This window comes from Danio aesculapii, chromosome 9, assembly GCF_903798145.1.
Source record: "Danio aesculapii chromosome 9, fDanAes4.1, whole genome shotgun sequence".
NCBI lineage: Eukaryota > Metazoa > Chordata > Actinopteri > Cypriniformes > Danionidae > Danio > Danio aesculapii.
In genome coordinates, this window is record NC_079443.1 from 39,372,400 (window position 1) to 39,394,899 (window position 22,500).

Consider the following 22,500-nt stretch of genomic DNA (forward strand, 5'->3'; position numbering starts at 1 on the left):
TACCCCAAACCTTGCAAGTGTTATTATCATTTATTACTTAAATTACAGTGTGCGCCAGTAAAGACTTAATTGATACATCCTCATTATGTCAGTGAAGATTACCGTATAATTCTGAAAATAATTTTTCTGATAATATTATGAATCAGAAAATTATAACTGTGTTATATCCACAGAAGTGTTGTTCAGCCACTGAAATCTTCCGGCAATAAATTGATGTGACTTTTCAGTTTTAAAAGGGACCTTTTACAGCATAGATAATGTAGATTTTTATTTAGTTTAACAACAAAACATCAGTAAATAGCGCTATTCTGCCTAGCCTGCTTTACTGAGGGGAAGTTGTTTTATATTCACATTGGTTCATTTTTGAACTATGACGACCTGTCATGCGCTCCTTATATTGTTTACCGTGCTACTTTGAATATTCGGTCTGAAATAGCGTGTAATTATGACTTAGTAATAAGTGTAATTCGTGCACCCCGGCCAACCACTAAACATATAGTAGTCGCTTTAGGACAAAGCGCGTGAGAGTGTGAGACCAGCGATCCTTGCATGCATGAGTTTTTGCACATTATGACAAGTTTAACTTGCTACACAACTGAGAACATGCTAGATACGATATAGTTTTTCGTTCAGTATTATAGTATTATAAAGTACTATAAAGTTTTCTAACTGGCGAATGACATGATCTAGTGGGTTGTCTACTGTCATCTTATGGTGCACGTTCATGATATCAGAAGGCGTGACTTTGGATGGCAGGGGAGGGACTGTGTTTTCAAAGATGGTTAGCATTTTGACAGATCACCTACTGCACCTTTAACACAACATAAACGAACACGTGACTCTCTCAGACTAATCAGTGGTCAGCAATGTGTATACATCTCCCTGTCATGTGAGGTGGTATTAAATTTTACCAGGTACTAGGTACAGAACCTAGTGCAGCCCCCAAAAGTGAGCCGTACCAAACACCCTACCATGCTATGGAAAGTATCTTTAATATGTCGGCTTTTGAAAGAACCCCTATTAAAAGTATAGGAGCAGTTCATTTTCTTTATTTCCTTTCTTAAATTCTAAATATATTAATTGGACTAGTGTCCATCAGTGTCAATTCAATTTTGCTCTATTTGGGATAAGGAAGCAAAACTGCTGAATCCATGATTTGGAAAAAAAAAACATGAATAAAATTAACTTTTAGAAATGTAATCTTTATTGAAGTACATGAAGCTCAACACACTGTTGTTTAAGTCAGAAATTGACATTCCAGCCTTCATAAGCACACTGACTTCATAAGCACGCTGACATCTTTTCTGGTTGTTAAGATGGTGATTTAAAAAAATGTTGTAGCTTCTCATTCACCTTAACCTGATATGAGTTAGCTTACCATTTCATCTATGTATCATTCACAGAGTTCACCAAGCAATACAATGGGCCGCACACCAGCCCGGCACCCCACCAGCAGGACTAGTCCACTCACCTCACCCACAAACTGCTCTCATGGAGGTCTTTCACCCAGGTAAACATCCTCATCTGTTCTTCCACACTCACGCATGATTTCAGTCTGGACAAGAAAACTTTCCTTCAATAGCCTGTCGCCCTTTTTTATGATTCTAACATGTACTAAAATCTGAATGAGACCTGCTCTATTGTTTCCCTTTACAACCTGAAACCCTTAAAATTAATTTGTGCATATCTGGGGCCACATCACCCTCTCATCCAGGGTCTAAAACTGTCTGCAAATCCGGGGTGGGCAGTACTGTCAAATTTGGTGTTGATCTGATACCAAGTAAATATAATGCCAGTATCACTGATACAGATACTTTCAAAAGCATGAACTTGATCGTGCATGTTCATTTCTGTAGGAGAGCATAGTGTCTTAATATATTAGGTAAGTCAAGTCATCATCAATATGCCAGATCAGAATATAATTTCATGAACACTAAATGGTTATGTGCTGTCATTGCACCTGTAATTAGTCATGTTAAAAACTTAAGGCAAATCTAAATCTTAAACATTTTAAATAGTTTCAATTACTGAACTTAATTTGTAAATGTGAAATTTAGACAATTATTACTGGGGAACAATGAATGTTTAAAAATTGTCCTCTCAATCTCTCTTTTAGCTCTCTATCACTTGCACTCATGATTATTTGCCTGTTTATCATGAATCACTTGTGTTGCTCATTTGTAAGTTGCATGGTTAATGTGTTGGTTAAATGTAAATGTAAGAAATTCTGACAGTCTAAAAGGCTGTTCACACCGGGGACTGTTTTTGCTCGCGTTTTCCGTCGACTTTTAATGCCTCGTGACTAAATAACGGACACCGATGTAATCGTGCACACCAACGGTCAAAATGGCAGGTGTAAAAGTGTCATTTTAAAGAAATGCCTTATGCTCATTTTTTTGTTTTGACACTCCGCGTCAAAACCTTCTCCACTAATCAGATTGGAACTTTTGTTCACGTGCACGGAACTGCTGAAGTTACAGTAAACACCACCTGAGGCGCTCAAGCGCAAAACTGTCAATGCGAGCGCACATTGAAGAAGATGCCCAGAGGTGATATGAACGTGGAGCTGCTTATTGCACTGGTGATAATCATCATTTCTTTATCGCTAGAGCTGTAGCTGCTACTTGAACCATCCATGCGTGTTCGAATTGCCAGTAACTTTACCAACAAGTGTGTCAACTGTCTCTCTTCTTCTTCTTCTTCTGTGTTACAAGTGGGTGTCAGAAGTTTTCTGTTTTTCATTAAGCGCCACCTAATGTCAAGGAGTGATTTTGCATACTCATCTGCTTGACGCTAGTAAAAATCGCTTTGGTTTGAATGCGGAAAAATGTCTCAAGAAACGCTGATGATAAACGCAAACAAAAAACGTCCCGGTGTGTACGAGCCTTTAGGTTTTTGCCCAGAATAGAGTAAGATAATAACAACAACAAAAAAATAACAAAAAAAATTATAATTTCTCTCTTAAAGCACAATATCACCCAAAAATGAAATCTATCAATAGCTATCCATTTTAGATATGCACATAAAAAAATTGTCAATGGAAATGCCAAGATGCGCATTAATTTTGAAAATGTGCATAAAAAAGCATGTGCATAACTGAGTAGAATAAACTATGATGGAAACACTTTTACTGAACCAATTCCAGTATGCACATTAAAAAGGTCATGTGATTTTGTTATAAGAAATCATGTGAATGATCATGTGATGATAAAAATGTGTGTGATGGACAAACTAGCAGGCTGAGCAAATTGTAAAACCTCTGAAATGTTGTTTTAGTCATTCTAAAACACCTAACCATCTCAGTATTAGTGTTATTATATTATTAATTACAGTCTTACATCTTCAAATGCCACCACATGATCATTGCATGTCAGCGTACTGTCTTCTGAGTCGCAAGTAATTTATTAAATGAAGAAAAGATTCATGCAGCTTCTCCTATCGCAGCAAATTCCATTTATACTGTTGATATTTACCGCCAGTTAATCAGGAAGTGACTATTTTGTCCGCTTTGACTAATTGGATAGAAACGCAGCTTTATTCGCAGATCTTTTATGCGATATTCCAGTTAATTCACGTTTTTGGATTGAAACATGGCTATTGACTTCCATTGATTCTTGTCTCTAAATAAACATACATTTTAAACCATTTAAAGCAATTAATGTACAACATTTATATTAGAGAACAGCCATTTTAAAACCAATTCTTCTTGCACACTTCTCAGATGGCAAAATGTTAATTTACAGCCATATAAAAACACACACACAGTGCTTTTCTTTCTTACGGTCAACTTTTACTCATAGCAGCCAAAAGCACCTCAGTTACTTTATGAAATGACAAATAAACAATACACAAAAGAGCTGCATTTTAGGCATTTCTATGCTTTTATGAAAGGGAAGCAATGGTCTTAATTTCTGCAATCTTAAACTAAAGTATCAGTCTTTTCATGCTAGTATCTGTCTGATCCCAATTCCAGCACTGGTATCAATACTACTGATGTTAGCATTGATCCGCCCACCCCTACAGAACACTATGGTTGACTGTTTTAGGGGTTTCTGGTCCTCTTAAACGTATTAACCCATGCTGCTAACCACAACACTCCGACTGGACCACTCTTGTTTTTCTCTCTTTCCCTCTTCTGTCCTGTTCTCTTCCTCTCTCCGGCCGTTCTGTGGGCAACAGTCGGTTATGGGGTTGGGGTGTCGATGGGCTCTTAAAGCACCCCTCTCCCTCTCCTCCTCCTCCTCCTCCTCCTCCTTCGTCTCACTCCTCTATTCCTGCCGGTCCCTCCTTAAGGGCTTTCCGCTGCGCTCTCTCTCCAAGGTAATTCAGTCGAGGAGGGGCGGGATGGGTGCTTAAATTCCCACCCACTCCCAGCCTAACATGGGATTGTATGCTCTAATATTAGCAGCCACTGTTTGACATCATTTTAAATACAGCCTTCTATCTGTGGAGGGAGGTTAAATACACTGTAGGTTGAGGAATTGTTTTATGCAAGCAAAATTGATTTTCCATAGGAATTAGCTGGCTGGCCATGTTTGCAGCATCCATTTGTTCACCCATAGGTGCTTGTTGGAATTTATAAAGTGTATATGTTAGGAATAATTGACGACAGGCCATTAAATGATTTAAACATACACTACTCGACAGAAGTCTTTTCATCTATCCCAGTTGTAAGAGCTATAAATAATAACTTGACTTCTAGGTGATCATTTGGAAATGTGGCAGAAGGTAGATTTTTTTTCCGATTGATCATCTGTTTAACTGCATCCCAGTCATCACAAATACTGACCTATTAGAACCCGCATGGACCTAAGATTCTTATAGAAATCAGTCAAGTTTGGTGAAGGAAAAAAATCATGGTTTAGGGTCACATTCAGTATGGGGCGTGCGAGAGATCTGCAGAGTGGATGGCAACATCAACAGCCTGAGGCATCAAGACATTTGTGCTGCCCATTACATTACAAACCACAGGAGAGAGCAAATTCTTCAGCAGGAGAGCGCTCCTCATACTTCAGCCTCCACATCAGAGTTCCTGAAAGCAAAGAAGGTCAAGGTGCTCCAGGATTGGCCAGCCCAGTCACCAGACATGAACATTATTGAGCATGTCTGGGGTAAGATGGATGAGGAGGCATTGACGATGAATCCAAATAATCTTGATGAAGTCTGGGAGTCCTGCAAGAACGCTTTCTTTGTCATTCCAGATGACTATTAATAAGTTATTTGAGTCATTGCAGAGATTTATGGATGCAGTCCTGCAAGCTCATGGGAGTCATACACAATATAAATTTTTTCCACTGTACCATGACTTTATATTCTATACTGTACATTATTTCTGTTATGACAAGACTTTTGTTTACGCAATGTCAGACCTTACTGTCCTAATTAAATAATTAAAGATCAAGGCATGATCATATTTTATTTAGGAAAAATAAGCATAGTCTAGAAGCCTTTGCCTTTCATATAAGCCACCTCTGATACCAAATGGTCAACTAGAAGTCAAGTTATTATTTGTTGTCCCTAAAACTTGGGTAGGCAACAAGACTTGTCAGGTAGTAAAATGCACATCCCAGTGAGTTGAGACTCATTTTTTAAGGGCTTTGTGCACCGGGACAAAGCGTTCAGTGTTCTTCAGGACAGCGTTCTTCGAGACGTTTTTCGTCTTTCATACCCGAACGATTTTCAATGTTAGTGAGCAGAGACGTTAAATGCCGCTTAATGAACTAAAAAAGATAATGAATTCAATTATTGAATCCTGTTTGATCTGCAATTAATCTCCATAATAACACCATTAGTACTCTTATCTACAGCACTTTGATCAACTTCGGTTGTTTTAAATGTGCTTTATAAATAAATATTGTATTGTATTGTTTCCCAGAACTGGGTTGTGGCTGGAAGGGCATCCACTGTGTAAAACATATGCTGGATAAGTTGGCAGTTCATTCCACAGTGGTGAAACCCTAATGAATGAAGGGAGTAAGCTGAAGGAAAATTTATTAATTAATTAATTAATGAATGAATTGTATTGTATTGTTGCATTTAACATACAGCTCTTTGTGTTCAGAGACCAATGAAAAAGCAGCTCCACATTCATCGTGCCTCGGTGCATGTTCTTCTTCATAAGGAATGTGTGGTTTAAAAGTGCCAAAATCATTGGTGGAGCAGTTTTTGATCCAGCTCGCCACACCAAAACAAACAAACCTGAGGCGTTTTTTGGTTTTAAAGTCGTTTTTACGTTTGCCATTTTGCGCATTGATGTGCATAATCACATTTGGCACACATTATTTAATCACAATGCGTTAAACTTCGGCAAAAAAGTGGCCTGTGTATAAAGGCCTTTACTCATTTCATTCAAAGCACTTTGTTTGATTTAGTTTTTTGGCTATTTGTGTAATTTCTGTGTAATGTTCTGAAATTGTTTGACGTAGTATTTTGAAACCATGTTGTCATTATGACATGACCTTCCAGTGTCAATTGCGTTACTTCTGCAGCCTAATGAAATAATAAAGTATCCATTTGATGAGCATTTTAATATTCCACCAGAAGTAGTAGGTCATCCGGGTATTTCTTGTCTTCTTCATTTTAAATGCTATGAATTCGGACATGCTACTTGTTGTTTTACACATACTATGCGATTTCTGACACACAGAAGATCTGCCTGAAACTACTTTATCTGTCTGATTATCTGAAAATCAATGCACAACCAAGAATGAACAGGCACTCAGATTCAAGCATTGAATAGCTCCATAAAATACAATTTATTTTTGTTTGAGTACTTTGTAATGCATGTAGAATTGGTTTTGCACAGAACTTAACTGACTGACCATGTTTACAGCATCCATTTGTTCATCCTTAGGTGCTAGTTGAGGTTGAAAAGGAATTGTTTTTTTTTTTGTTTGTTTGTTTTTTTAATTTAAAAACATGTTTATATAAGGTATGCAGTTCATATAGCGTCAGTGTTCACTCTTTCTCTTTTCAGTATGCTGGAATATGACACAGAGAACATGAATTCAGATGAGATCTTTAGTTCATTGCGTGGCGTCACAGAAGCCATCCAGAGTTTCAGCTACCGCAGCCAAGAAGATCTGAATGAGCCAATCAGACGCGATGGGAAAAAGGATGATGCTGTGAGTCTGTTATTATTATTGTTGTTGTTATTATACATTGATAAAAGTAATAATATGTGAAAACATATATACGTTTTAATAGACTGAAACATGGTTAGTATGACCCCATTTTGTGTGTGCTTTTTGTTTTGTTTGGTTTTATAAGTAAAATAATGGTATAAATATATTTAGGTCATTAAACAAAATAACAAAAGCAAAAGTAACAAAAATATGTAATATTAATACATTTATTATTATTTAATTTATATGTTATTATTATTATTATTATTATTATTATTATTATTATTATGCAGCAATAAAATGTGGTCATAAAATAAATACTACTACTACTACCAATAATAATAACAGTGTTAAATTAATATTTACATATAATACATATATAAATATAATTAATACAAACAATAATATAAGATTATAGTAAGATTAATAAGATTATAGTAGTAACAATCATTAATTATTATTATTTTTTTATTATTATTTATTCAAAAAGGGCATATCGGCACATATAACATACTACACATATTTAACATATTTCACCCTTCCTGTCTCAGACTGGGAAAGAAGCAGCGTCTCCGGGCTCTGACGCGAGATTGGGATTGGATGTAGTGGAAGGAGGTCGAACTGCTCTGGATAACAAGACCTCTCTGCTCAACACGCCATCCCCGCGGTCTTTCGCTGGGCCGCGGTCAAGAGAGTTTGCACCCTACGGCTATGGAGACACAATCACAGCCTATGACAAAAGTGCCCTGAAAGAGGCCGTCTTTGATGACGACGTGGAGCAGTTCAGAGACTGTAAGTCAATACAATGATTAAAGCCTGTAAATCCACTGTCACTTCATCTGTACTCCATACTGCACCCATTATCTGAGAGTGTGAAAAGAAACATGAGAAGCTGAGGATAAATATTTAAAAATACATTCATTTCTATCACACTCTTACATGGACCATTCAACCTCCACTTTTTATAGCTTGTTACAAAGAAATTAATGGTTTGAAATTAAGATATGTCGAATGTAAAATTTGAAAAAAAAGAGTTTTTTTTACTGGAGTTATTATATATATGTTTGAGTAAAATGTTAATATTTATGTTTTATTTATTTTATTTATTTAGTTTTATTTCTTTATTTTACAATATCAAATAAAACTAAATAAATAAAACACAGATATTAACATTTTACTCAAACACATTTTACTTAAAATGTACAAAACATAGATTTTATATATTTAATTTTAATTAGATTTAATTTATTTTTAGAATAGCAAATAAAACTTGTAATTTACAGCATTTACCCTTTTTTAAAGAATTAAATTTAGGTTAGAATAAAAATTTTTATTCATTTGTTGTGCTTTAAAATCATGATTATCAATACATTTGAAAGTAAAACATTGCGATTGGGTTGTCAAACAAATACATATTAAAATATCTGGGGAAAGTGGCACCTTTTTGTTATTTTATGCAAAAAAAAATAGATTTTTATTTTAAAGTTGGAAGATGGAATGTCATCAGTAGTACAGAATTAAAAGAAATTGCTTTAATTTAACACATTCTTAAATCCAGAGAAACTGAGAATTTTCAAGTGGTCCCATTATTTTTTTTCTAATGCATTTTTGAAAGTTAAAATGACAGAATTACTGTAGAAATGACACCTTTCAGCTGTAAAGCTATTCAACCATCTGATACCAAGAGACCATACAAAACACTATAAATAAGTAATTAAATCTCTAAGGGTAAGAGATGCAGGTGTAGGAAAGTAGAGTTTGTGTGTCATCACTTCCCCCTGCTGTGCCCCCCTCTTCCTGTCCCTCTCCTTCTACAGGCCGTCGGCAGGACTGTGGTGAGAACAAGATGGTGCTGCCCAAGGGCTTTTCTCCTGGTAAACACCTGCACAGTTCAGTGAGACTGCTGCACTTTTCTTCATTTATTTCCCTTCCTCTTCCTCTCGTTCATTGCCATCCATCTCCTGTCTCTCATGTCATGTCTGCCTTTCTTAAATGACACAACTGCTTTCTAACAGGATCATCTGATAACTCGTGCTACACTAATATAATGCCCATAGCAGGGCTGTTGAAATGGAATGTTCAGATTAACTGGAAATCAGGTGATGATTCACTTGTGTTTTGCTTTGCAGCTAACAGAGCTTTACTGTTTGTGAAGATAATGATGCAATAGCAACAAATATGATTAACCTGGGTCTATTTGAACTCTTAAATATTCCTACTAACTAAACTAACATCAAAATACTATGATGACATTTTAACACATTACTGGCTACTAATGGTGCAATTTCAATTTCATTAAAAAAAACATTGTCCAGGCCACATTTCACTTCAAAATCAAAAGGAGATAAGCAATAATGTTTTAGCGATTGATTATTTTCTTAATTGCAATGTAATATTAATAATAATACTATATTAGACTTATGCTGCATCAGTGTATTTTTGGCAATTACTGAATAATGGATTTTAATTTCATGCCAAAAACCATTGCAATATTAAGCAAAGATCAAGTTCTGTGAAGATATTTAGTCAATTTTCTACTGTATATATTTCAAACCACACATTAATGGAAAGCTTATTTAATCAGTTTTCTCATTAATCTCCATTTCAAAATATTGACACTTCTGGCTGGCTTTGAGGTCCAAAGTCACATTTGTATATTAGTCAATATATTTGTATTTAATATATAATAATTCAATTCAATTTGTTTATTTTTAAAACGCTTTTCACAATAATTTTTGTTTTAAAGCATCTTTACAAAAGGTGAACATTATTGTATCACAATAATGCTATATATGAAGAGTTCGCTACATGCCACAAATAAGCTAATGCCACTGAGTGAATGCTTTAGTCACGTAGTACATTCATTCATTCATTTTGTTTTCGGCTTAGTCCCTTTATTAATCCGGGGTCGCCACAGCGGAATGAACCGCCATATGGCGTTTACACATGGCACATCCAGCACATGTTTTTATGCAGTGGATGCCCTTCCAGCTGCAACCCATCTCTGGGAAACATCCGTACACACTCACTCACACTCATACCCTACGGACAATTTAGCCTTTCCAATTCACTTGTACCGCATGTCTATGGACTGTGGGGGAAACCGGAGCACCTGGAGGAAACCCACGCGAACGCCTGGAGAACATGCAAACTCCATACAGAAACGCCAACTGACCCAGCCGAGGCTCGAACCAGCGACCTTCTGGCTGTGAGGCAACAGCACTACCTACTACGCCACTGCATCTCACACGGACAGTAGTACGTTCAACAAATATTTTTGCTTTAAATCGCAGTGTCAGCCAGACAAAAGCCTCTAAACGCCACTTGCCTTTGACAGCAAAAGCCGATATGTCCCGAGAACCAATCAGAAGGCGCGAATCCAATCATATGTTTTCAATGTATAAGCGCGCTGATACGCCGGCTTTTATGAGGAGACGGAGTTTGATTAACTGGATGAGACTGTCCGACTGTCACTGAATGGCAAATGAAAACATTCCTTACCTCAAAACTTTGAATTATAAGGAAAAGAAAACACAATGGACAGTCGGAAGTGTAGCATGCATTCATAACGTGCTTTTGCGCTGCGCTTCTACTTTGAGTCTGATTTACTATGCATTAAACAGCAACACTTTTTCGAGACGAAAAAGAGATCAAGACTTTGAGTATGGTGAGAATGAATGAATGAATAACAGCTTCTAAAAGTGTCTGAGAGACATCACCCTTTTGCCCATTAGACCTACCTTGTGTTTTATTTGCTTATGTAAGCTATTTTTTAAAATATAAATATAATGTATAAACCTATACATTGTTTATATTACTTCATATTACCTATACCTCTTCTAAGCTATTTATATTAAAGGACAAATCACAGATATTGATGTTTCACAATGTTTTTACATTATTTGAATCTAACAAGCTTAGTTTACAATGTTTGCAATGTTTACATTGCTCTACTTACAGTAAATCTTAACAATCTGTTGTCATTTTTGATATTTGGGGTTTAGATTTAATTAATGTCAGTTTTAATGTTATTGATTAATGTACTTGACAGATTTCATTCATTTATTTTCCTTCTGCTTTCTTGCTTTTTCCCTGGTTTATCAGAGTGGAATGAACCGCCACTTACTTGATTTAGAGGTTTTTGCAAAAAAAAGCACAAGTGGATTTAGCTGGTTTTGACGCAAAAGAAAGTCTACCTTGTTAAAAAGCAAAGAATTGTCTAAAGTGACATTTTTAAAAAAAAGTAATTTTATTTACTAGCTAATAACCTTATTATTATCTTTAAAATGAAACTTCTGAACCTAATCAGAGCCTGATAGAAAATGCTCATTTACAAAAAAAGAGATCTGATGGATTTAGAGGGTTTTGCATCTGAACTCTTCATATATTTTACAATAATATTGTTAAATAATAATTTTATTGGTTGTTTCATAATTATTTTTTAAAATCGATATGTATATTAAATGCTAGTACAAATAACAAACATTCTTAACTGCGAAATAAAAAAAAAAAACACTGCCAAGAATGTATGCTACCCGGATTTATTAATGCCCTCTAATATGTATTTTATATCAAATATAAGATGCAAAGTGCATAACTGATATATGTTAAGTAAAAGTGGAACAACATGCCTATACTCATTAAAATGTTTAACAGAATAAGTGTGTTGGGAAAAATTACTTAAAAAATTTTTTTTTTATTGCTTTTATGTCTTTTTTACTTTTATTAAATTTGTATTGCTTAGGTCAGGTGTGTCAAACTCTATAAGCCCTGCACAGTTTAGTTTCAACACAAATCCAACACACTTACCTGTAGGTTTTAAAGAAGCCTGAAGGACTCAATTAGTTAGATCAGGTGTGTTTAAATAGGGTTGGAACTAAACTGTGCAGAGCTGTGATCCTCCAGAAACAGTTTGATACCTGTGGCTTAGGTGCTATATTAACCAAACTTCTTCTCTGAGTGTGATACGCTTTGCAGACACAGCGACATCAATTTAAAAAAATATCTTTAACTTCTTACTTAGCTTTCCTGTACACCGAGATGTGCTTAAAGGTGTGAAGAAAGAATGTTGCGCAGAGAAGTTTGCAGAAAGAGGAAGAGTGCCTTGGTGCAGGCACCAGAGGACTGCAGGATGATTGACAAGTGACAAATTCCACCAAAACTCCACCTTTTAATATCGGTTGTGTATAAATACTGGAGTCAGGGAAATGCAGGGTTGTTGCTGACCTCTCAAATGTAATTGTTGCATTGTGTTTGGAACATAAGGGACAGACGTGACCCGGAGATCTGAAATGAATTATTGATTTGTATTACTAATATTTTTGACATTGAACATCCTCTCCTGACTTTTTTGTGTCGAACACTCATGGAATTGAATTATAAAATTCCTACAAATGCACATACTAACTCTATATAGATATATAATTAAGAGCACACTTCTGAGAAAAGAAAGAAAAAAAACAATCAAAATGACAATATTTTTATGTGAAATTTGAAAAAAATGTGATCAGTTCTTTATATAATAAAACAAATATTAACATTTTACTCAAACCCATAACTACTAAATACAACAAACCCTAACAAACTAAAATTATTCAGATGGTGTCTTCATTTGTTTTCCCCCATATCTGTACACATACATTTATTTTTGTAGGCTTCATGGTGAAATGTGACTCGGACATTTTCCGATTTAAAAGACTCAAAGCTGACAAAAGCCAGTAGTTAAAGTAGAACAGCTTGTTTGTTTGCTCTTCTTCTCCTCTGACTTGCATAATTGTGGCTGATTTAGATCTGGTGGCGGACCTGCTGAAGGAGCTGTCCAATCACAATGAGCGCGTGGAGGAGAGGAAAGGAGCGCTGATCGAGCTGTTGAAGATCACCCGGGAGGACAGTTTGGCTGTGTGGGATGAACACTTCAAAACTATCCTACTGCTGCTGTTGGAGACACTCGGGGACAAGGATGTGAGTCAAAGCATTATATATTACTTACAGTTGAAGTCAAAATGATTAGCCCTCCTGTAATTTTTTTTTTTCCTTTCAAACATTTCCCAAATAAGTTTAACAGAGCAAGGATTTTTTTTACAGTATTTGCCATAATATTTTTTCTTCTTGAGATAGTCTTATTCCTTTTCTAAAAAAACGTTTTAAGGTCAATGTTATTTGTCCTCTTAAACATTTTTTTTTCAGTTGTCTACAGAACAAATCATCGTTAAACAATGATTTGCCTAATTACCCTAACTTTAATTGTCTAACTTTAACACCTTTAATTGTCACTTTAAGTCGAATACTAGTATCTTGAAAAATATCTAGTAAAATATTATGTACTGTCATCATTGCGAAGATAAAAGAAATCGGTTCTCTAAAAATTAGTTATTGAAACTATAATGTTTAGAAATGTGTTGAAAAAAGTCATCTTCCCGTTAAACAGAAATTGGGAAAAATATATACAGGGGTGCTAATAATTCAGGAGGGCTAATGACTTTGACTTTACATGTTGAATTGATGTATTCTGTATAATGCTAAAGTCTTTTATTTTTAGTAGTTAATAATAATTTCATTCACTCTGTCTGATTATTCAGCACACTATTCGAGCTCTGGCTTTACGGGTCCTAAAGGAGATCCTGAGGAACCAACCGGCACGCTTCAAGAACTATGCAGAACTCACTATCATGAAAACACTAGAAGCCCATAAGGACTCGCATAAAGAGGTTAGAATCAGGCCTCTCAACTAAGTACATAAATGAAAAGGAAAAAGCTGCACTGTTATGATTATACAGCAAAAAGAGTTACAGAATGTTGTGATTTAAAAACAAATGCAGGATCACTTTGGTGGTGGTGTAGAGAGATCCCCCTCATGATTGTAAAGCGCTTTGGGTGTATGGTCATGCACAAGAAATGCGCTATATAAATACACATTACTAACTACTTATTTACTTACTGTAGGACAAAATATATTGTTTACCATTTTAATTTAAATGTGTCATTGTTTTGTCTTTTGAGTTTTATTTGGCCATAAGTATTGGTTGTGTTGAAAATATTAAAACATTAAACAGAAAATAATTTAATTTATTATTAAAATATAATACGTTACTGTTCAAAAGTTTTTATATATATATATATATATATATATATATATATATATGCATGAATGTATATGTATATGCATGAATGTATATGTATATATATATATATATATATATATATATATATATATATATATATATATATATATATATATATATATATATATATATATATATATATATATATATGCATGAATGTATATGTATATGCATGAATGTATATGTATATGCATGTATGTATATGTATATGCATGTATGTATATGTATATGCATGTATGTATATGTATATGCATGTATGTATATGTATATGCATGAATGTATATGTATATGCATGTGTGTATATGTATATGCATGTGTGTGTATATGTATATACATGTGTGTGTGTGTGTATATATATATATATATATATATATATATATATATATATATATATATATATATATATATATATATATATAAACAAACCCCTTGTCCCATAATAACACATGTAACCACACTGCTTCTAAGAAATCAAGCTGGCCAGGTGACTTTTTCTTTGTAGCAGCCTCATTAAGAGTAAAATGAGCTGCCTGCACAATTTAATCTCTTTTTAAATCCAACACCTGCACTGATAGACACAGAGGATCACCTTGGTTAAACAAACCCAACACCTAGATGAATAAATGAATGAAGTGCAGGCCTATGAGGGAAAAATAAACATGGTCAGTTCATTTCACTATTGAAGTCAAATGAAGATCATGCTGAAAAGATCTTTTTTTCCATCCAGTTTTATGATAAATCACAGGTTCTTAAACTCATATGCACAGGTGGTGAGGGCGGCTGAAGAAGCTGCTTCTACACTGGCAGGTTCCATCCACCCAGAGCAATGCATCAAAGTGTTGTGCCCCATCGTCCAGACTGCAGACTATCCAATCAACCTTGCTGCTATTAAGATGCAGACCAAAGTGGTCGAGCGCATCACCAAGGAGTCCCTGCATCAGCTGCTGCCAGACATCATCCCTGGCCTTTTACAAGTGAGTTCTTCATGTGGACCGTGTTTTATAATGATCATTTCTGCACTTCTTTTACTTTGGAACTTGATTATTCACTTTCATTTTTGAGAAGTATTCACTATGCAGTTTAACTCCTGTGTGCTGTTGGGGATGTTTTCATGCACTCTGGGGGGATTTTGAGTCTTCATTTGGCCGCAACGTCCTCTGTGTTTCAGCGAATGATTTTTGGTGACAAATTATAACATATTCTGGAAAAATGCTTTGGAAGTTTTCAAAAGCTCAACAATACGCTCTGGGCAAATTTACTACCTTTTTGTTGTGTTCGTGTCTGTTTTTGCCCCATTGACTTCCATTATAACAACATTTTTTGATTGCAAAGCCATGACACCATATTATGATGCATTCTTGATTGTTGGTGGTTTTCCCTGTTGGGAAAAGGTAACATAACATTTTTTACTGTTGCAGTGCACATCTTAATATCTCTGAGAAAATCAAAATAAGCAGCTCAGCTCTCAGAAAATAGTAAACATAGTAATTTCATGCACACACACTATAATCTATTGCTTAATCCATAGATCTCCATATCAAAGGCAGAAACCTATTTTCACAGGCCTATCTAAAGGGTTAATGGTGCCAACGGATGATCAACAGTAAAAATAAACATTTTTACCTCGTCCCAACAGGGAAAATCACCGACAATCAAGAATGCATGATCATATTGTGTCATGGCTTTGCGATCCAGAAATGTGATTATAACGGAAGTTAATGGGGCAAAAACAGCCACTAACATAACGAAAGGGTTGTCAATTTAAAAAGTACACAAGGGTTAATTTACTAGCGACTAAATAACACAGACAAAGGTTTTTTTTATTTTACACCTGGTAGTTGGATGCGTTATTGTAAATCCAATCACACTGTGGACAACTCTAAAATAAATACAGTTGTACATATGCATCTGTTAATTTAGCTGACGCTTTTATCCAAAGTGACTTAAGGCTGATTTATACTTCTGTGTCGAGTGATCGGCGTGACCCACGGCGATTGCCTTGCGTGTAGCCGTGTATTTATACTTCAGTGTGCTGATTATGTTGCTCTGCATTAACAATTCCAAAACGCTAGCTGGCAGTAGGTTTTTATGTTTCGCTGTATTGAGTTTCTTTGCGGGTGTTTTGTTTTCTCAGAACATTGCCTTAATATACATGTAGCTAAAACTCGCTCATTCAGAGGTGGGAACCGGCGGACATGCAACAACATTAACCATAATGTAACAAAGCTTGCGTTACGCATTGTTGCAACGTGTAGTTACATTTTTTGAAAGGTGCGCATTGGCGTCAGCCATAGCGAGGGCTATGTTATCGCACAAAGGCTGTACCTGAGCACTTGAGTGTGCTTAATGCAAAAGTATAAATCTGCCTTTATGAATGAGGATAAAAGAAGCACACTCAGAATTGCACAGTGCTTTCCAGAAATGTGGAGGGTTCATAAGAAAGTGTCTGGTGCACATGGAGAGTAAAAGAGTGTGTCTCCTTTAGGTGGTTTGTCAGGCCCACTCACCTGCATGAAGCACACTCAGTATTGCACAGTGTTTTCCCAGAAATGTGAAGCATCTATATCAGTGCCCTCAAACTCAATTCCTGGAGGGCCACAGCTCTGCATAGTTTAGCTCCAACCACCTCCAACTCACACCTGCTAAATAGTCTCTAGTAGTCTTGAACACCTTGATTAGTTGCATCAGCTGTGTTTGATTAGGGTTGGCCCTCCTGGACTTGGGTTTGAGGCCTATGATCTATATGAATTTGTGGAAAAATATTTTTATGGAAAAACGGTTTATCATTTAATAACGTTAAAAATCTTATCTAATTGATGTATTCATTTCTTTGTGGTTTATAATTGTATATATATATTAATGAAATGTTTCTGCCATGAAAATAGCCTTTGTTGCTGACATGGCATTAAATAGAAATACATGATATGATATGATATGATATGATATGATATGATATGATATGATATGATATGATATGATATGATATGGTATGGTATGATATGTTCAATTGTCTGGTACATATGGAAAGAAAAAGAATGTGTCTTAAATGTCCACAGGGTCTAAAACATAGTTGACTGATGAGAACGAATGAAATTTATTTGCTTTCATGATGTAAATTCTCATTAAGGGTGTTTCACGATCAAAATCATTACTAAACTAATAGACAGCAGGTTTTACATGCTAGAGAAAATCATCATCTGGGGCTGAATCCAGCGGTGATGATCGAGTTATGCTTAAGCCATTAATGATCTTACTCTGATAAAGAGAAATGGACTAGCATATAAAGCATTGTCAGCATATTTCGCATAATACTGTGAAAGAGTTGCATTGTGGTGTGCCTCAAGGAAGTTGTTTAGGACCATTGTTATTTTCTATTTTTACCAATGATCTTCCTTTGGTTTTAAAGCATGCAAGGGCAGTTATGTATGCAGATGATACAACATTATATTTACCAGCGGCATCGATGGGAAAATTATCTGCTGATTTAGATGAAGAGTTACAATTAGTGGTAAAGTGGGTACAGAATAATAGGAGGGTTTTAAATCTGACAAAAACCAAAAGTATTGTGTTTAGATCAAACTTTCAATTTAAATGTAAACCACAGTTAAATTTGTCTGCAATGAGTGTGCCTATTGAACAGGTAGAGGAAACTAGACTTCTCAGAGTTCTTCTTGATAGTAGGTTAAAGTGGTCAAAACAGATAAAATGGTAATAGTTATGGGAATATATTTAGCAATTATTAAGAGATGTGTACAGTTTTTACCAAAGTACTGTATCTCTCAAATTGTTCAGGCAATTGTTCTTTCTTATCTAGATTATTGTCCAGTGGTATGGTCGAGTGCATCAAATAAAGACTTTGATAAATCACAGTTAGTCCAGAATAGAGCTGCACGACTCATTTTACACTGCAATAGAAGAGTTAATATTATGAAAAGGCATAAAACTTTAGGTTGGTTATTGGTGAAGGATAGGGTAATTGTTTCTCTGCTGTGATTCATAAGAAATATTTCTGTGACAAGAGTTCCAAGTGTATTGTACTGTCAACTTTTGTATAGTAAATCTAGTCATCATTTTAACACCAGGCATGCATCAAAGGGACATTTTTGTTTCCCATTTCAAAAACTAATGCAAAGCAACGGACTGTAATGTATAGAGGAATGAAAACATGGAATAAATTGCCATCAGACATTACATGCTTTGTAACAAGTGAAATGAGGTTTAAAAAATTGGTTAAGAAATATTTAATGGAAAAATATGAAGTGGATTGTTGATCTGATGTTATGTATGAATTTTGTATTTTAATGTTTTTATTGGTCTTGTTGTTATGGATTAATGTAATTTTGTGTTCTGTTCGATGGACCTCAGGAAGAATAGCCACTACCTTGGTAGTGGCTAATGGGGATCCTAATAAATAAATAAATAAATAAATAAATAAAATTCTATTACGAATTTGCATGTAAATGAATATCTTCCAGAATTATGGTATTGACCCAAAAAAGCAATGGAATATGCTGAGATTTACGCTAAAGAAGATTTCTAATAACTATGTTTTGTAGCTCTTTTGGATTAAAGTGAACTTTGATCAAACCGTGGAGAAAATTGGGTTACTATTAAGTATTTTAGCATAGTCAGCCTTGGGAACATTGGGAGCGTAGTCAACATGCCTTCATTGAACTTTTACCTCCTGTACTTTTGATGACATGCACGTGTATGAAGATGGGAATGCTGAAAGCGTGTGTCTGTCTGCAGGGCTATGATAACACTGAAAGTAGCGTCCGCAAGGCCAGTGTCTTCTGTCTGGTGGCCATTTACTCTGTGATTGGTGAGGAACTGAAGCCACACTTGGCCCAGCTCACAGGGAGCAAGGTATGTTCACTTCACAGCAGCGCAAAGTCCACCAAACAGTTCAGCATGTTCTACCTGCTTATCACTCTACTATTTATTTGTGTCATCCTCTGGTTTTAACTGGTCCAGGTTATTATATTTGACCCAGTTTCACTTCATTTGAGCTTTATGACATAGTCCTTTTTAAAAACTGTGGTTTATCAGAATTCTTGCAGATCATATTTCAACACACTATCATTTTATATATATGTTATTATTGTTATAAAAAAAAAAACTATTAAATCAGTCAACAAGACTAAAATTAGAGTAACTATTATAAAAAGAAAAAGAAATTAAGCTATAAAGATAAAATGTGTGTTAAGTTTTTTGTCAATTTTTTGTAAAGTAGATGTTTGAGATCCACCAAATAAAAAGTAAAATATGTATAAATATCTTCCTATTAACCTCCTATATTAAAAGGGTAATTTAGATAAATGCATTATGGAATAATTTTTTTTTTATTTTTTATTTTTTTATAATAATAGAAAAATATACATAATAAAAACCACAATAGTAACTAAAATAAAACTGCATTTAAATATTCGTCATGTATTCAGACCATAGACTGTAAAAGAAATGGACGTAGTATCAGTGACATCATCCATAGGCTTCTGAAAAGGGCAAATAAAGCTACAAGTAGGTGTGGCCAATGGTCAACATTGTGTTCATGCACCAGTGGAGCTACAGATGCCTGCTAGCATTTTGCTTAGATGGGCATTTCTTTCAGAGAAACTCTTAATACTTCATTACCTGCGATTCGTTTCTGTTCTGACCACTTGTGCTTGGTTGTACACTATATCAATAAACTGTTTAGTCTTTTAAAAGCAGTCTTGTAATACATTGAGCCACTAAACTTTGTTCTTATGATGTTTTTTTCTACAGTAGGAAAGTGCAAATTACTTCCAAGTACTTTGCATATAGTCTCTGTTAGTAAATGCAAGGCTATTTAAGAAATCCAGGCATAAAACTGTATGACGACGTTTCAGATGACTGTTCTATAGACTACAGCTAATTAATCTGTCAGATTCTGGAGTGAATTACAGGTCTAAAGAAAAATGTAAATGATGAATTATCTTAAATAAAACAAATAGATTTATAGATATGGTATATAAGTATATAATTTCACTCACTTGGGAAGTGGAGGCCACTTGAATGGTTTGAGAGCACAATAAACTGCACAAAACATGCCTTATTATCTGATAATTGTAGGAAATAATTCCAATTGACTGAGTAAAGCCACATAAAGCAAAACAAAAATTCGATATATATGCCGAGTTCAGGTGAAGTGAAGGTGACCAGTGAGACCTAGCTGTCACTCAAGTGACAACGCCCCCTTATTTTTGCAGACTTAATATAAACGAAACGGATGAGTTATTAAAAAAATTCACCCCCCTCACAGTTGTCATGAAGGGTAATATTAGCTATATGCACCAAAATCATCGTTTGTACCAGGCTGTAAACATGTTTTTATCAGCTGTAAAATTGGCAAATTTAGCATTGCAGTCAGTAAAAATATGGACTTCCTGAAGCCAGCCCCCAAAGTCGAGTAGATGAATTGCAGTTTCAGTTAATTCCATATTGGTTGCCGCTTGGTGCAGACTCATTATAGGCTCAGATCACATCTTATTCAAAATACTGATAGAAATGTTGTGCAGAGTAATTCCTTTGTAAATGCTGAATATGTTGCGTCATAATTTGTAAAACATTACCCTCTGAACAAAAAGCGAAATGTCTTCCAAATATTATCTTATCTTGTATAGACTACTATCTTCTTTTTTAAATAAAGAAATAAACTGAAAAAATATATACAAATACAGTTGAAGACAGAGTTATTACCCCCCTGAATTATTAGCCCCCCTGTATTTTACCCCCAATTTCTGTTTAACCGAGAGAAGATTTCTTCAACACATTTCTGAACATAATAGTTTTAATAACTCATTTCTAATAACTGATTTATTTAATCTTTGCTATGATGACAGTAAATAATATTTGACTAGATATTTTTCAAGACACTTCTATACAGCTTAAAGTGACAACGATGGTTTGTTCTGTAGACTATCGAAAATAAATAGCTTAAAGGGGCTAATAATTTTGACTTTAAAATGTTTTTTAGGAAATTAAAAACTGCTTTTTATTCTAGCTGAAATAAAACAAATAAGACTTTCTCCAGAAGAAGAAATCAGACATACTGTGAAAATGTCCTTGCTCTGTTAAACATCATTTGGGAAATATTTAAAATAGAAATAATAATAATTCTGACTTCAACTGTATATATAAAACTGTACAGTAGTTGCTCAGTGATATTACAGAAAAACTTCCCCCAAATATTCATGTTGTGTGTACAGAAGCATGGGCTCTGATTATGTTTTATTTAAAATACTTCTATAAATGTAGAGCTGAGTAATTCTTCTGTAAATGCTGATTATGTTGCATCATATTTTGTGAAATCGCCTACATTGCTCTTCAGAGCCAAAGACAAACCTATACATTTATAGACACAATGTAAAAGTAAACATTAACCCTGACCTTCATAGATAAAATGTAAATACATGCTCTATTCTGAGAACCAGGTCTGCGTTCTGTGAGTTCACTCTGAAATTCCCTCTCTGCTTTGTATTTCCACAGATGAAGTTGCTAAATCTGTATATTAAGAGGGCCCAGACCACCAACAGCAACAGCAGCAGTTCTTCAGACGTGTCCTCTCACAGCTAGCCGGATGTGCGCTAATCAGTGCCCTTTACATGTGCATTTGGAAACATAGTTGTGCCTCCTCCTGACATCCTTTTTTTTATTTGCTTCAACGCAATCTTCCTGGAATTTTTCTTGTCCAGAGAGAGAAATGTTGCTCGCTGCAATCAGACTTTTCTTTTCATCCAACACCTGAAAACCTCTCCTAGTTTGGTCTTTCATGATCTTTCCATCCGTTGAACATTGAATGTAAAGGGTTTCGGATTGAGGAAACGTGGGAACTGAGCTTCCATAATTGGCATTGAATCTTTAATCGGAGCAAACATGCTTTCTGAAGAGGTTGTTCGTTAAATACATTGATGAGTAATAACTTATTCATGTTTGCATATGGTGTTAAAGGTTTGGTTGAGTTGTTTTTAAAAGGGCACAGTTGGGTTAACTAATACATCACTTCAATTTCAGTGGTGCTAGTGGATCATTTGGCTGGCCCGAGTGATAGATGTAAAGAGAATTAATTTGTAGGTTTGGCTACAACGACAACCAAAAAAACAAAAGACAAATGTAGGATCTAATCATTCTTATATTAATTTTAATTTCATGGGACCGCAATAGCTTGTAATGTTAAAAAAAAAAAGATTTCCCAGTCTTTAAGAAGGCTAATGTAAAGCAATTGTGTTGATTTT

The 22,500-nt window shown here is 35.0% G+C and overlaps 1 protein-coding gene across 3 annotated transcripts in view; it reads left to right on the forward strand.

The window, feature by feature from the left end:
* Nucleotides 1–22,500, forward strand: part of clasp1a (cytoplasmic linker associated protein 1a) — a 130,976-nt gene that overhangs the window by 107,329 nt on the left and 1,147 nt on the right. For 2 of the 3 annotated variants that reach the window (XM_056465664.1, XM_056465665.1), the window contains 9 exons: nt 1,404–1,510; nt 6,977–7,124; nt 7,676–7,916; nt 8,942–9,013; nt 12,913–13,085; nt 13,703–13,831; nt 15,013–15,219; nt 18,995–19,111; nt 21,755–22,500. The exon at nt 21,755–22,500 is cut by the window's right edge and continues 1,147 nt beyond it. In XM_056465664.1, the coding sequence (XP_056321639.1) occupies nt 1,404–1,510; nt 6,977–7,124; nt 7,676–7,916; nt 8,942–9,013; nt 12,913–13,085; nt 13,703–13,831; nt 15,013–15,219; nt 18,995–19,111; nt 21,755–21,841 (1,281 nt within the window). In that variant the 3' untranslated portion in view covers nt 21,842–22,500. Of the gene's footprint in view, nt 1–1,403; nt 1,511–4,179; nt 4,321–6,976; nt 7,125–7,675; nt 7,917–8,941; nt 9,014–12,912; nt 13,086–13,702; nt 13,832–15,012; nt 15,220–18,994; nt 19,112–21,754 lie in introns of all 3 variants that reach the window. The other variant, XM_056465662.1, reaches the window with a different exon arrangement.